General features: G+C 44.3%; 2 protein-coding genes across 10 annotated transcripts in view; both read left to right on the forward strand.

The window, feature by feature from the left end:
* The window catches only part of atp2a3 (ATPase sarcoplasmic/endoplasmic reticulum Ca2+ transporting 3), a 63,411-nt gene extending 59,835 nt beyond the window's left edge, over positions 1-3,576 (forward strand). For 2 of the 5 annotated variants that reach the window (XM_034293138.1, XM_034293135.1), the window contains 2 exons: positions 179-194; positions 1,165-3,576. Coding sequence is in view for 3 of the 5 variants with exons in the window: in XM_034293135.1 (XP_034149026.1) it covers positions 179-194; positions 1,165-1,177 (29 nt within the window). In the remaining 2 variants the exon portion in view is untranslated. Of the gene's footprint in view, positions 1-178 lie in introns of all 5 variants that reach the window. The other 3 variants (XM_034293137.1, XM_034293134.1, XM_034293136.1) reach the window with 2 other exon arrangements.
* A 5,804-nt stretch (positions 3,577-9,380) lies between these two features.
* camkk1a (calcium/calmodulin-dependent protein kinase kinase 1, alpha a) overlaps positions 9,381-14,771 on the forward strand; it is a 79,076-nt gene continuing 73,685 nt past the window's right edge. For 3 of the 5 annotated variants that reach the window (XM_034293298.1, XM_034293297.1, XM_034293303.1), the window contains exon 1: positions 9,381-9,837. The gene's annotated coding sequence lies outside the window, so the exon portion shown is untranslated. Of the gene's footprint in view, positions 9,838-10,922; positions 10,943-14,771 lie in introns of those variants that run through there. The other 2 variants (XM_034293302.1, XM_034293300.1) reach the window with 2 other exon arrangements.

Genomic DNA, 14,771 nt, shown 5'->3' on the forward strand with positions numbered 1-14,771 from the left:
TCCATGTGTTTCCGTCTGACTACGGGGGACATTTAAAACCTAATAGATGTGAGCCTTGGTCTTGTCAGTACCTGGCAGATGTTAATGGCTCCTCTTGGTTTAGCTTCTTTGCACATTGGTGTAGATGTTAATGAAAGATTCCTTATCACTGATGAAAGTTGTTTTTTCTCCCCAACAGACAACGAGGACAAGAGGTACAGGAAGAGGCAGCTGACATTTTAAGAACCAGAACCCCCACCCCACACACACAAACAAACATGCACTCACAAACACACACTTTCCCGTCCCTTCCTAAGATAGAAGCCCTCTCTCTCTCCTCCCTCCCTGGACCTGCACGTCCCCCCACCCCCAGAGAACTAGCAGGGCTTGCATGAGACAGAGGGGACCTATGTGCGTGTGCAAGAGTGAATGACCTAGTATGTGTGTGTGTGTGTGTGTGTGTGTGCGCGTGTGTGTGTGTATGTCCAAGTGTGTGTGTATGTGCGTGCGTGCAAACAAGGGCATGTCCGTGTTCACGTAGGCTCAGGAGAGCGTGACAGAAACTGCAAAACACATCCAGGATTCCTGTTGCTTTTTTGAAACTTTCCGCTTGTGGCTTTTTGAATAGTAACAGTCACAGTGACATAATGAGATGGTTGTGGGTGGGGCGCTCGGTCAGCCGGAATTGTTGTGTCTGCAGGGGCAGAGAGAGAGAGAGGGAAGTAGAAGGAGGAAGCGTAGCGAGGGGCAGGGGGCGGGGGCAGGGGGCTACTGAGAGGCTTGATGGAACCAATAACAGCCTGAGATACAGAGAGAGAGAGAGACTGGCATGCTAAATGGAAGGGAACACACTAGCAACGGACCACTAGTGGAACCACACAGTATCTGGACACCTCTATCCCCGGGCCTCTCTGGTGGGCTTTCCTGGGTGAACCCCAGTGTCTGTCTGCTGGGACCCGGGCCAGGCCCAGGCCTCTTGTCATCAGCTGGACCACCCCAGTACCACTCCTGCTCCTCCAGCCAGCGTGGCACTTTTCTCGCTCTCCCTGTTCCATCTTTGATCCTCTCCCTCTACTTTCTGTTTTCTCAACGTTTGTGTGTGCTGTTTACTTTGCTTATTTCTGCTCTTTGGCTCTGATTTCTCCTCCTCTCTTGCTCCCTCCTTCTCTCTATCTTTCTCTGTAGAGGGAGCAGGTAAGCAGCGTTGGGCCTGAGTTCTGACTCATCCTGCCTTGGGCGGTGTAGTGTAGTGTGAGCGGGGGCGCCAGCCTCCATCTCCTAAATGTGTGAATAGCTTTTGCCGCCAGGCTTTTTTTTTTTTTTTTTTTTTAAATGTTTTGCTCTTACTGGGGGAAGTCGTGGTCAGCCCGGAGACAAGGCAAGCAGGAAGAAATGTGAAATGACAACACCGACTGAGTTCAAACCCACTTGGTCCAGAATATTCCGACATGCATTAACACCGTGGCTCCAATAAAGAGCATAGGCCATCAACGAATGTCTTCCATCTCACTCGGTTCAGGGCAAGTTCAGTGTTGACACTGGAACCTTCAATAGTCATGAATCTATAATCCTCCCAGGTCCAGAAGACCTCTGTATCCTAACCAGAGCTGTAGATGCCGAGTACTCGTAGAGAGTAGAGGCTCAAAATATAGTCGCATGCTTTCAACAACAAAAAAAACCTGGGAACGATGGAAAATCTCAGAGCTAGAGATTATTTTTCAGCCTCCATGGGGGCGTATCAGTCCCATAGCTTAGTCTCCCACACATCAGAAACATGTCAGACGGATCAGGACTCTAACGCTCCAAACATTCTGTACTTCCGTTTGGACCTATTAGGGTCGGATAATGAATGTATTTTTGTTCCAGCCTGTTTCCCATACTCCCTCTGGGCCAGGGCAGGGCCACAACTCTGTTTACCCAACCGTGAACCCTCTTCAGCCCTTCCACACTGTACAGTAACGTCCTTCCATGCCTTGTTTACTTCCATCTGACCTTATTGAATAGACGCCGCAGCAGTGTCCCAGTCCATAGTTGCATGTGTAGTAAGACAGGTTAACTCCGCGCCCCTTTCAACATACTGCCGTCCTCTCAGCTCTCCGTGCTGCCGCCAGTGCTTCTTGCTATTGGGTATTGATTTCTTTTCTTTTTTTATGAGTAGTAGTAATAAAGATAATAATAACTATGTGTTTGACTGAATGAATGAACCCAGGTGGTTTTGGATTGTTTCTTTCGCTCTTGTTTTGGGGGGGTGGTTGTAGAGCCATTGTACTCTGGGCTGAGGGCAGACTGGGGCGGGACGCTGAGACACTGCTAGTGTTTTGTGCTTGTTGAGCCTCTTCCTCACACTTCAGCTGTGGCTGGGGCACCAATCAGATGAAGTACTGTTTGATGTAATCACAGCTCGGTGCTGTTTAGTTGCCTTTTAACCACTGACTTAAAAAAGCTCATTTGATAAAGGAAAAATCTCTGTCACTCTTGGGGAAACGGGCAGTTTCGTTAGCTTACTAGCACAACATTTGGTTCTGGGTTTGGAGATTAAACCCAGGATGGTATGTTAGTGGTCTTCCTGTCCGCTAGACTACAGTGGCAGAAGGCTTCAGAAGCCCTGGTCTCCTTCCCAGCTCGTCCTCAGCCCTAGACCACAATGGATTTGTACAGTACCTTTTTATTTACTACTGAAATCTTGAACTCTGTACAGGAAAAAGAGAAAAAAATATGATTGCATGGATACCTTCTTACTGTAATTAATAACCTATACAGTATATTTAATTTTTTGATAAAGTTCATGGCATCAGTGAAACGTACCAACAATGAGAGAACCCACTGGGAGAAAACGTATTGTTTTTCTTTAAACACATCTAAGGATCTAAAACAATGTTGTAGACTCAAAAGGTTGTTATTTCATCTTTGCGGTTTGTTTTTATGGTAGCTGGCTTTTTTTGTCTTTTATGTTAAGGAAAAATAAATTACATTGTGTAAAATAAACAAGAATCATGGTTATGAACGAATAAATGATGATGATGATGATGATGATGATGAAACCTTTCATTTTACTGATTGTAATATGGTTTGAGAATGTTTGTTTGAATTTCCAAATGAAATGTGTCTGGTTTACACACAGCGGGGAACAGTAATGAATCCTGGGTAATGAAGTTTAATGTGTGTATATTGAAAGGCTTGGTGTGAATGCAGGCTCCAGAGACCTCCCTGTTAGCCATTCGGGTTAGACTGTTAGAATGGTGTTCTTGTAACCATGGTACTGTATGCCTAGCCTGGACACATTTGTGCTGTCTTGCCAAGTTGCCAATTCACAGTGACCATAGAGTTGGCAGAGACAGATCTGGGAACATTAGGTTAAAGTTTGGCAACTTGTGATATAATAAAATTAACCACCTGCGTGTATTATCAGCTAGTCAGAGTTTGCAGTGCTCCCATTGGGCCATTCTCCCTGTCGACCAATTGGAGATGGTCTCTGGAGGCTGAATGCCACCACTCAGAAATGATGGATTCTCTGTATTGCCTTGTTAATATTAATTGTGGACACAATTTTATATATGACAAAGACATGGAAATAAAGATTATTTATCTTGTTATTTATTTAGAGGTGTGTGCCTTTTCATTCATGTGTCATGATTTAGATTGTGATTGTAATTCCATCGATAGGAACCCTTAATGGAAGTAGGTATGGAGACAAAAGAAAAGCAGACATTTCTCAAATCTACATTTGTTCAAGAATTTCCATAAGATCCAATGGGATGTTTATTTTATAGAGGTACCCAAAGGATCTGTAAACTCCCCAGAAAGTGACCATTACAGTAATGTTGTCAATATCTTGGAGGGTAAAAATTGAGAAATCATTTTTGATTCTTAAATATTTACAGGGTTTATTTCCCTGGCACTAGGCACAATGTCGTGCAACTTATTTTACAGCAGAGGGCGACATTGAATCATTTCTCTGTCCCTTAAACCAATCCTGCGGTTCTAGGACCCCTGGAGGTATTTTGGATTTTTACTGAGGGGTTCCTCAGAAGACCTATGGGCATAACCTTAAAGTTAGCATCAGGAGGGGGTACTTGCTTTAAAGGTAATTTTACTTGGTTGGGCCAAAGTATATTTGCTGCAGAAATTAGTCAAATATTTTACAACCAAATAGTTTTGCAAATTAGACATACAGTAAAAAAAGAAAGACAAGTGAAATTGTTTTTTAAACTGGTGTTTCAAAGTTTGAGTGTTTTTTTGTCCTCGCCGGGTGAGCTGCTGTCTGTTGCTGGCAGACTGACGTCTACCAGAGTAGAGGCAGTTGTTGCTGGGTTCAGAGAAAAAAGGTGTTGAGAAACAGGGTTTCGGGTTTGGGTCAGTGGTAGGGCAGTGAACTGGAAACAGGAAGCTGGATCTGGTGCCAATTCTGGGTCTGGGATGGAGGAAGAACAACCTGAGGAACTGGCAAACACGCAAACAAATATATCTTACAAATTCTGCCGTCAAAAATATATATGAGCCATCTTGTGTCATTCATGGTGTTTCCCTGTGGTTTCCCCACTCTGGGTGAAAGTGTGGGGTTTGGTCCCTCCTCCAGGTGAAAGTGTGGGGTTTGGTCCCTCCTCCAGGTGAAAGTGTGGGGTTTGGTCCCTCCTCCAGGTGAAAGTGTGGGGTTTGGTCCCTCCTCCAGGTGAAAGTGTGGGGTTTGGTCCCTCCTCCAGGTGAAAGTGTGGGGTTTGGTCCCTCCTCCAGGTGAAAGTGTGGGGTTTGGTCCCTCCTCCAGGTGAAAGTGTGGGGTTAGGTCTTTTTGCTCAACTTGTGGTGTTCTCAATTGAGCTCAATTGAGCTGCTGCTGCTTCCTCAGGCCACCAGTAGGTGGTGCCACCAGGCCCCTCAAGCCACTAAAATATGTAAACGTTTGACAAATTATTACACACTTTAAGACTGTCTGGAAAGGGGCAGTGGTGGGTTAGAGAGAGAGTGACTGTTAAGGTTGTTGTGGCTGGGACACCCTCACCTTCATTCTAAAAATTGCAATTTTGAATGCATGGAGAGTTGATTTAAAAAATAAAAAAAACGTAACCCCAGTACTGTGATACCTAACCTTAATCTTAACCCTAACCTTTTTAATTTTTGTTACCTTAACCCCAGTACTGACACTTAACCCTAACCTTAAAGCGATAGTTTGACCTAGATTCATATGAGTGAAATATCACTTGAGTTGTTCAGTGTTTTGGAGTAGGTTTCAATCGTTGTTTTCTTCAGGTTTGGACATAACCATATTAAGAACTGTTAACAACCCAGAACCACTACTTAGATTTTGCTCTACCGATGACAACATTGCCTAATACATTGTTTGCATAGTGTCAGTTTAAAGTCACCAAATTCAGCCAGCAGCTGTTTCGTCAATATGTAGTCCTAACATGTATTCCAGCGCAACATATTACTGAATTTAGTTTGAAGTAATTTTCTGCTTGCAATGCAGGTTTTCTTGCTGGGGACGCACAGTTTCAATTAATGAATTTGGACTATGCTAATTCCCAGCTAGGACAGATGGTGAATAATGGCTTGTTGTGAAACATTTCCTCAGGGTAACCCAAATATGAATCTAGAAACTTCTTCCCTTAAACCAAAATCGTCATAAGTTTTTGTAAGTTCGTAAAATATCATTCATTTTGCAATGTAGACTGTTTATTATTGCATTGTAATGTACCCTACTGTAACGTCACATATTCAAATTCGATTGTCAGAGATGTAGTTTACTAACTTATGCATACCCCCGAGGGCAGATTATCAGGAGGTTCCAATGATGACTGGGCCGAGGAAAGAGAGAGCGTGTTACGCGGTAGATGAAGATGAGGCACTACCTGACCTCTTCCTGGGTACCAGATCAGAAAGTAGCAACACACAGACACGCACACACACTTTTGCTTACAAGTTATTTGAGCACGACGCGTGTACACAAAGTCTGGGCGTTACTCAGGTAAACGGGTGCACTCGCATGCACCCTAACAGGCCATACAACGGTAGAACAGAGCCGAGGAGCCAATTCAAGCTCAGAGACACACAGCACTTTACGGATTAACTACTACATAGAAGAGGGAGGAGGAACTGATAATGCGTTTACGAGATGCTGTAGTATAAAGGGTTTCACAGTAGCGGCCTACCGTAGCGTCGCGAGCGCCATATTCTTTCCGGTTGCACAAACTTCAAACGAGACCGGGAATATTGGGAACTGCTATCGATTTAATCTCTCGTCACAGTTTGCGAGTCTTTTTCCAGTTACTAAAGATGAGGGAGAGTCTCAGCTTTGATCTTCTTTGGAAGAAGAGGACTGGCCTGTCGTGGACGCCAGGTGGTTCCATTAATCATCATTGTGTAGGCTACTATGCTTCATCCAATTATTTTACTGTGATATATTTGCGACTCCATCCCCATGGCAACGTCTTCCCCCTCAGTGCCTGGTCTCATGAACACCCCTTTGGGCTGATGGGTATTTTTACATAAGCCATACCTGCTGCAGCTGCCAAGGCCTTAAATGCTGCTAGATTTAAGTGTGTGTGTGTGTGTGTGTTCTTGTTTGTTTGAGTGTGCTTGTGTACTCCAGTTCCCCCAGGGTGGTATTATTCCATCCCAAGTCCCAGGTCGCTGGTTGTGGGGACTGAGGGAAGAGAGGAAGTGCTCCTGTCCTAATTAGGATCAGTGTGAGGTGGTTAGTTGCACCAAGGTCTGATTGTCCTCTGGGCAACAGAAAACAGCACCCCTGGATAGCACAGTGGAACGTCTGACTCACATGAAAATAAGTGAACAGAGGCACTTCTGTCTTGACTTCATTCTCTTCACTCCAGCTTTCTCTTTTGACCTTTATATCTCTTTCTGTCTCTCTCACGTTCTCTGTCCTACCTCTTTTTCATAAAATCGAATCATGTTTCTTTGACTGTAGGTACAGAAGAATTTCCTACCCATTCAGATCTGTCCTCTTTTCGACCACACTCTGCACTGCAGATGTTTGAGTTGGTGCAGCAATCCAGTACCAAGTTGGCTTGGCAGCACAACAGTATCATAGGGAAACAGCTCACTCAGGTTGGACTATGAGGATATATTTGGCTAGTTATCTCAATACATCCTCAGGTCTTTTCCCACTATCAGTCCCACTATCGGTAAATAAACAGAAAGTCAGCTAGAGTGGGCTACGGCTGATTACACTGGTTTATTGAGGACGTCCTCAGGTGTTACCCAGCAGGCTTTGAAAGGGCAGAGGAAGCTGAGACGTAAATTATCGACATGATGACTCATATGACTAAACAAGCAATTTCAAGCCCACTGTGAAGGGCTTGAGCATGTGTGTGGAGGCGAGTTTTCAAGCCCACTGTGAAGGGCTTGAGCCTGTGTGTGGAGGCGAGTTTTGAAGGACACAGTGACAGAACCAGAAAAACTCAGGCACAAGTGGCTGGAAATTGTACAAAAAACCCCATCTTAGCTTGACATTCCCCAGAGTAAAAGTGTGTGGGTGCATTGCTTGTTGTGTGTGCGTGTGTTCCAATGTATTTGTAAGCTCTTGGGTGGAAGATGTTTCTTGATACAAGGAAGGCCAGTATGTTTTCCTACATCCATTCCATTATGTCATCAGCTGAGTTCTATGAGGCCAGGGCTGTTGCCAGGGAACCGAGATGATCCATGTGAACTTTCCCCATGGCGACGGTCAGCAACGACAGATAGAAACTGTTCTGAAAGTTCTGAACCTAACCGTGCTTTCTGATAGTCCTTTGTTACATTTTTGTAGTTTCTTAATGAGTGTGTGTGTGTTTGTTTGTTTTCATATGTCCTAGTGTAATAGATTAAAAAAATATTTGTGTTGGTACTTTGTCAAGTGGGGACAGTCAAGTATTTTGCGAAGAAGGCCCACTTATTCGAGACAAGTCGGTCAGAAAACAGTCATATGCTTAATATACAGAAGGTCTGTTGGAGCATTACATCAAACTTGGCAACCAAAAACCAATAACTATGTTGAAAAACTATTGTGGGACAGCTGAGCATACAGCAGTGCTGACCTAGCAAGCTAAATGAGTGAACAATGCATTTTATTGTGTAGCCTTATATGGTTAGTTATTATGAAGTGGCTTGCTTAGGCTGGACTGTAAGCAATCGTGAAGTGGTAATTTACAGGATCCAATATGTCTGCATTTGAAGCCAGGTCTCACAGTACATTGAGATGACAAATACTTTATTTGGTAATGTCACCCCCTTAAGGTCACCTTCCAGAGGTTTTTGCGCCAGGCTCATTATGCACAGTGAGGAATAGCCTGAGGGAAGAAACACATTGGCCTACCCACACATGCCTGAGCGCTAGCATGACTAAGCTAATGGACATCATGCTGCTCAGTGAGTACCTGTTTCGGCCCGTGGTGCCAGGCGAACCAAGCGTTATTCAGGGGAACAAAGAAATGCACTTGTGACTCAAGCCTCTGAGGCAACATCCTATTGACTAGGGAAGAAGAGAAGAGGAGGCAGCTAGAGCTTCACAATAACAACTCTGAATATCACTCAACACAAAGTTCTGGTACAGGTGTTGAGTCACGAAGCCAGCCAGAAGCAGAGAATACAGATTTTTAGAGCAGAGAATTCTGGCGAGGTCACTTTTAATAGTTAACATTCCATTAACTCATACCCACATACTGTTGATTATTTCTAAAGGATAAAATTGCCAATCAGCTGCCCCCCCCCCCAGTTTATAGTTGAAGATGTAAAACGTGTCTTCCAAAGAACATTGCGCCAAGCTTCTTATCACACAGCTCGCTTAACCAGATGGTACTTGTCAGCACATGGGTGCGTGGAGGAGATTTAATTCACAGAGCAACAACCAAGATTGCGCTTGCAGGCGCATGACTTATCAAAAGGAGTCGCTTGAGTGGAAATATTCCCCGCCCCCGGGAAGAGATGCTGTGCCATAACTAAAATGTTTACTCCTGGTCATGAAAAGCTGCTTTTTACATGTAATAAAACACATTTAGAATGAAAACTACTTCATTCTAACCCTAACTATTGTAATGAATTATAAATCATGTTCCACATACATTTTGAAATGCTGGACAGTTACATAAACACACATTGTATTCAGCTATGTTACTGTCTCCGGGCAAATTCAGGTAATGTGAATGGGGCTAAGCCACATATTCCTGAGAATCGATTAATATAGAAAATCCTTTAGATGCCATTGATTTAATCTAATATTTGTAAAATTGCAAATAGTTTTCTTTTCCAAACCAAACCGCCATCTTTCTCTATGTTGAAAAAGCTGTTATTCTGACAATAGAAACAGCTGTTAGTCTGACACGTGTGAATAAAGGTTACAGTTACAGTAACAATACGGATTTTAGGACCCACCGTGACAATAGTCTTGTTCAGAAATGTTTGACGAATCATTAAAGTTCGTTGTATTATTTCTGCGTGTAGGCTATCGTCGACCTGCGAAACACATAGGGTACAAAGGTCAACAATTTTCCTTTGTGCTCTGCTTCACTCTGCATAATCGAGCCTATTCATTGTAGGACAGGCCAATTGCATTTTGCACAGTGCGGCAAGAAACTGAAAGCGAGTGGGTACGTCCTGGCAGTAGCCTTTTGCGGAAGAGGGTTTGAACGATGGGACACATTTTAACGCACGACTGATCGCTAGGGAACAGTGAGCGTATGGAATGATGCAGACATATTTCACGTTGGATTTATAAAAGGGGGTGTCCGACACAGAGACACTGTTGTATTGTCATTCGGTGGTTAGGGAAACGCCGCTTCTGAATTTCCACGGTTCCACCGGGACATCAATTTACTGTAGTGCTCGCGGGCTCTCCAAAACATAGGTCTAGGCGGACTGCTTATTTCGGTGAGTGAAACTTTTTTCCACCGTTCTTTACCCTACCACGTTATAGCTTGCATACTATTTCTCTATTAATTGCTTTCATAGTTCTTTTTACCGGCTTATAGGCAAATGTGCTCTGCAGCTTTGGAAACACAATAACGTAGGTCATCGGGCTACCTATACAATTCTCATGCACTGTACAGGTTAAGGGACGGGCACGGTTATCCGAATAGTCAACTGGTTATCCGTTGTAGTCTACTTCAGACTAACGTAGTATCGGTCTAAAATCTTAAAACAGGGTTTACACGCGGACGGGCTCGCGCATGCTTTGCATTCGACTGTCTTAAATGTAATGCCGCGCGATCATTGTGAGAGCAGCCTGCACTCACAATGTTGGGGTGTCAATTGTGTTATAAGGGAACACACTGGCAGACCAATGACTGGATGTCCTTGTCCCAGTTCACATGGGCATGTCTGCAGTCCACGTATCCTGTCATGAGCTCGCATGGATAGACCCCTTGGTTTAGGATGTTGGGGTTTTATCAAGGCGAAGTACGTTCAGTATTGATTCGTCGTAACGTATGCTCGTGGATGAAACTTGGGTGCATCTATGAAGCATCGATAAGGGTTTGTGAGAGTAACGAGTGGAAGTCGTTGTGCAGCATTTTTTTTGATCACAGAACTCGCTGATTCTTTCTGATTCAGGAATTTGCAGTGCTAACTAGACCTGACACCAGCATATTGTCCTGACTGGTGAGAAACACAACCTTGGCAGTGTTCACCTGACGACTCATGGAAATCCTGCTTAGCGCAATTCGCTATGTGTTTCAGTATGAGACTTCTTTCAATTGCAGTGGTGTAGATGTTGGTTGAAAATAGGGATGTTATATCAAACAGAAGTTGTGACCAATTGGATCATCTGTAATCCGAGTATGAAAGCCAGTGAAGACCTTTCCAATCGATGCTTTAGCCAAGTGGGTTTGGGCTCTGGCCCATCGATTTCTGAGACTAACCAGAGAACCCATTGGTTTCTGGGACCAATCGGATGGTTCGGTTCCGGACTTTCCAGAGATCAAAACAAACATTCCTGGGCGTGGCTTGCCGTTTTGCAAAGAGTTTGGGTAGCCAGGTGCGTGTGGTTACTGTTGGCTGAAAGGGATATGTAAGGATGACACGCATGTCAGTTCGTTTGTTGGCTCATCTTATTCAAATCTTATGCTCCCCGTAATTTGCATGTCTTGTTGAATTTCTAAAGAGGCCCTTTACTTGCAGGCTTTCTCTCCTGCTGTCTCCCTCTCTGTGTCTGTCTCTCTATCCATTATATTCATTATTGTGGTAGGCCATTTTCGACCAGTCTGAGATCCTCAGTATGTAAAAAAACAACAACATTGTGTTCATTGGTGGTGTTTTATGAGGAAGCTGTTGCCACACAGTGTTTCTCTACTGTGGTTTTGGTGTCATACTTCCCCTGAAGCTCACTGAGGACAGACGACAGGATGGTGAATGGGATCTGCTGTAGCCCAACACTACTTCAACACAATACTCGACACCAAGCTACACACTAAAAAACATGATATTAAAACATAATATTAACAGCTCTCCGGGGCATGATATGTGCGTACGTACGTGTGTGCGTGCGCGTGCTTCTATGGAGTCCTGTTAAATAGACAGACCACTGAAGAAACCCCACATTCTTGGCTCAGTGGAAGACCAGAGTTTTTTTTTTTTGTCCATTTGATCGCCTGCATGCCAAGCTCAAACTACCAACCACAGTTGATTTTTCAATCCAGACAGTTCAAGGTGTACAGCAAAAATCCAAGTAATTACTATGCCTCTAAATGACAACATTTTATAACTGTAATTTTGTTTGCTATCTGAATTGACTAGAACAGAAATTGTATTAACCCACTAGTGATCAACTAGACCTGCCGGCCATAAAGGCCACCACCATCTCTTCACCAACCTCCGGCCATAAAGGCCACCACCACCTCTTCACCAACCTCCGGCCATAAAGACCAACACCACCTCTTTACCAACCTTCGGCCATAAAGGCCACCACCACCTCTTCACCAACCTTCGGCCATAAAGGCCACCACCAACTCTCCACCAACCTCCGGCCATAAAGGCCACCACCACCTCTTCACCAACCTTCGGCCATAAAGGCCACCACGACCTCTTCACCAACCTTAGGCCATAAAGGCCACCACCACCTCTTCACCAACCTTAGGCCATAAATTGCCACCACCACCTCTTCACCAACCTTAGGCCATAAATTGCCACCACCACCTCTTCACCAACCTCCCACACCGCGATTAAGAGTTGGCATGACACACAGCATTGTTGTCTCTCCTCTGTCCTTTAAAGGAAGGCGTTTCTGTTGTCCCAGCATGCGTTGTTGTGTTTTGGGTTGTTTCGTCTGCCTTGCTGCAGCCAATTAGGGTTGTCACGTCGGATTAAAACGAGTCTATTGTCGACCGGGTTGTGTAAAGCATATGGATTTGGATACACTCATCATCGTTAATGTATTCATGTCAGCTCTGTTTGGTGTTAGGCAAAGCACAGCCGGAAACATACTAAAGAGTGTGTTCCCTTGGAGAGGGATTATCCAGCCAAAGTCACCTGCTCAATGGCCCCCTATTGCCGGTCTAGGGCTCCATGTTTGACCAGAGCTTTGATTAAAGCAGTGGACTAAAAGGGAAATCGGGGTGCGATTTGGGGCTTTACCAAATATTTTTCCCTGGGTGTCCTACCCTTGATGTTGGATATAAACGCCCAGCGTGGCGTTGCAGTACCCGCCTGGCCTTTTAAAATCCATATTGGAGTGTTCCCTGCCTACACAGTCTTTCAAGTTGTTCCTTGATGTTCCGAGTTAAGAGCTACTCTGCCTGGTGTTTCGATGCCAGCCGAGCAACCTCAAACGTCTTTCCCAGGAATTCAGCCTCACTCTGATGCCTGGAAGTTAAGGTGTGTTTATAGAGCAACACTGTGCCAGAGCTACTGTATTTACTGTGTTTTTGTATCTGCCAAGGTGAAAGATGACCCACAATGTCATTTTCATCACAGGTTTTAACACAGACCTGTTCTTTTCAAATATCGGGACTCATTTTATAATGTTCGTATTAGTTTGAAAAATATTATTGTCTTGTAGGCCTATTCGTAGGTATCTTTTATAATTCTAGTAATATTGCAATTACATTCCAATGTTGGCATGTCATAATGTTTAGATCTTCACACTGTGTCCCCTTTCTCACTCCCAACATGTCATTTTCATGGCATTTTGCACCTGCATTTATGACAAACCAAATATGGAAATACCTATCATATTTGTTTTACAGCAACTCGTAAAAAAGATTTGGAATTTAATATGAAATAAGAAATGGTTTTAAATATCTGCTTTTCTAAGTGAAATGTCTTTGGGTTTGCGCTCAAGGCTACAATGCTGTGTGCATCCACAGCACTTTATCGTAGCAGGAGTGTCAGAGATCATGACTGATTAATTACTCAACAAGCTCCACCCCTGATGGTCAGACAGATTAATTACTCAGCGAGCTCCACCCCCTGATGTCCTTCCACAATCCCATGACTCCCTATTCCTTCCTGCAGGAAGTAGTTATCTGTGCAGGGTCCTGGTCAGAAGTGCAGTGAATAGGCACAAGGGTTTCTATTTGGATAGACGTCGTCTCTGTTTTATGATTCCCAAGGACTCCATGTCTTATAGCACAGTGAAGGGATGACATCACACGCTCCCGCCCCCTTTGCACGTGTACATGTGTGTGTGTGTGTGTGTGTGTGTGTGTGTGTGCACGAGTGCGCGTGTGTATAATAAACCGCCTTAGGTATGGGTTTTCCCCCGGGTGTTTATTCTATGTGGCTGGCTCTTGAAGTGTGGTGTCCTGTGAGCCCCATGAAAAGGCAGGATCTGATCAGCCTGTGTTCTAGTCCGTCTCCCACTGAGCCTCCTCCCCACCAACGAGACACGCTGGGAACATCAATTATTCTGTGTGTGTGTGTGTGTGTGTGTGTGTGTCTCAGACAGGCTGGCAAAACCTTAAACAGACAGGCAGTGAGACAAGTAGACCGACAGACAGATGGGCAGTGAGGCAGGCAGGCATGCAGAGACCATCATAACCAGGCAGGTAGACCATGCTTTCTGTTGTTGGTGAATCCTGTTTTAACGGGATAGTTTGTTTAAAACGCCGCTTGTCCACTCCTTCAGGATGAGCAACCATCCAACATCAGAGACCAACAGGCTGGTGGCCACTCTAATTCGTTGTTTTATTTTTCTGCTTTGGAGCACACCAGCTGAATAGTTTCCCCTAGTTTTGTCAGACAGGTGGTTTTCTGTGTGCCGTGGTGTTTCCTTATTGACTCTGTGACATCTGATGTCAGGTGATGATGATGATGATGGCACTTAAGAAACCCGTCACTCATTTTGTGTCAATGTTTGCAGGACATTCGTCAAATAAGTCCTGTCGTAATTAGCCCTGTTCCACTCTTTTTATTGGTCTGACAGTGTTTGCCCAGTGATAGCGGTAGGAGCTGCATGGTGTTTGGGCCTGTGAAGATCTACTGTACATACACAAACCGCTCGTGAAGTTCTGCTCAGAACTGTTGAGTGGTAGATGGATGGAGGTGGTTATTTGCCCTCGGGAAATATTGGTACAGTCACAGTTTTTCTTTTTCCTTTTCCCTCTATGCTCAAAACTTTGGGATTTTAAATGCAATGATGACTGGGATGTGTGCAGTATATAATCTAGTTTTTTCTTTTGGGGTATTTCTGTATGTCTTTTTTTTTGTACCATTTTGCATAACATATTTTTTTGTATAAATGTAAACAATGTCCAGATGAATCACGTATATGTTTTTAGTTTTTGGGGTTTGCATGCTGTAGCTGCATGAAATCTGCAACCCCTTGATCCCAGCAGATGCGGAGTCTCCTCCCTGGGGATAGCTGCCTG

The sequence above is a fragment of the Esox lucius genome, chromosome 7, assembly GCF_011004845.1.
Source record: "Esox lucius isolate fEsoLuc1 chromosome 7, fEsoLuc1.pri, whole genome shotgun sequence".
Taxonomy (NCBI): domain Eukaryota; kingdom Metazoa; phylum Chordata; class Actinopteri; order Esociformes; family Esocidae; genus Esox; species Esox lucius.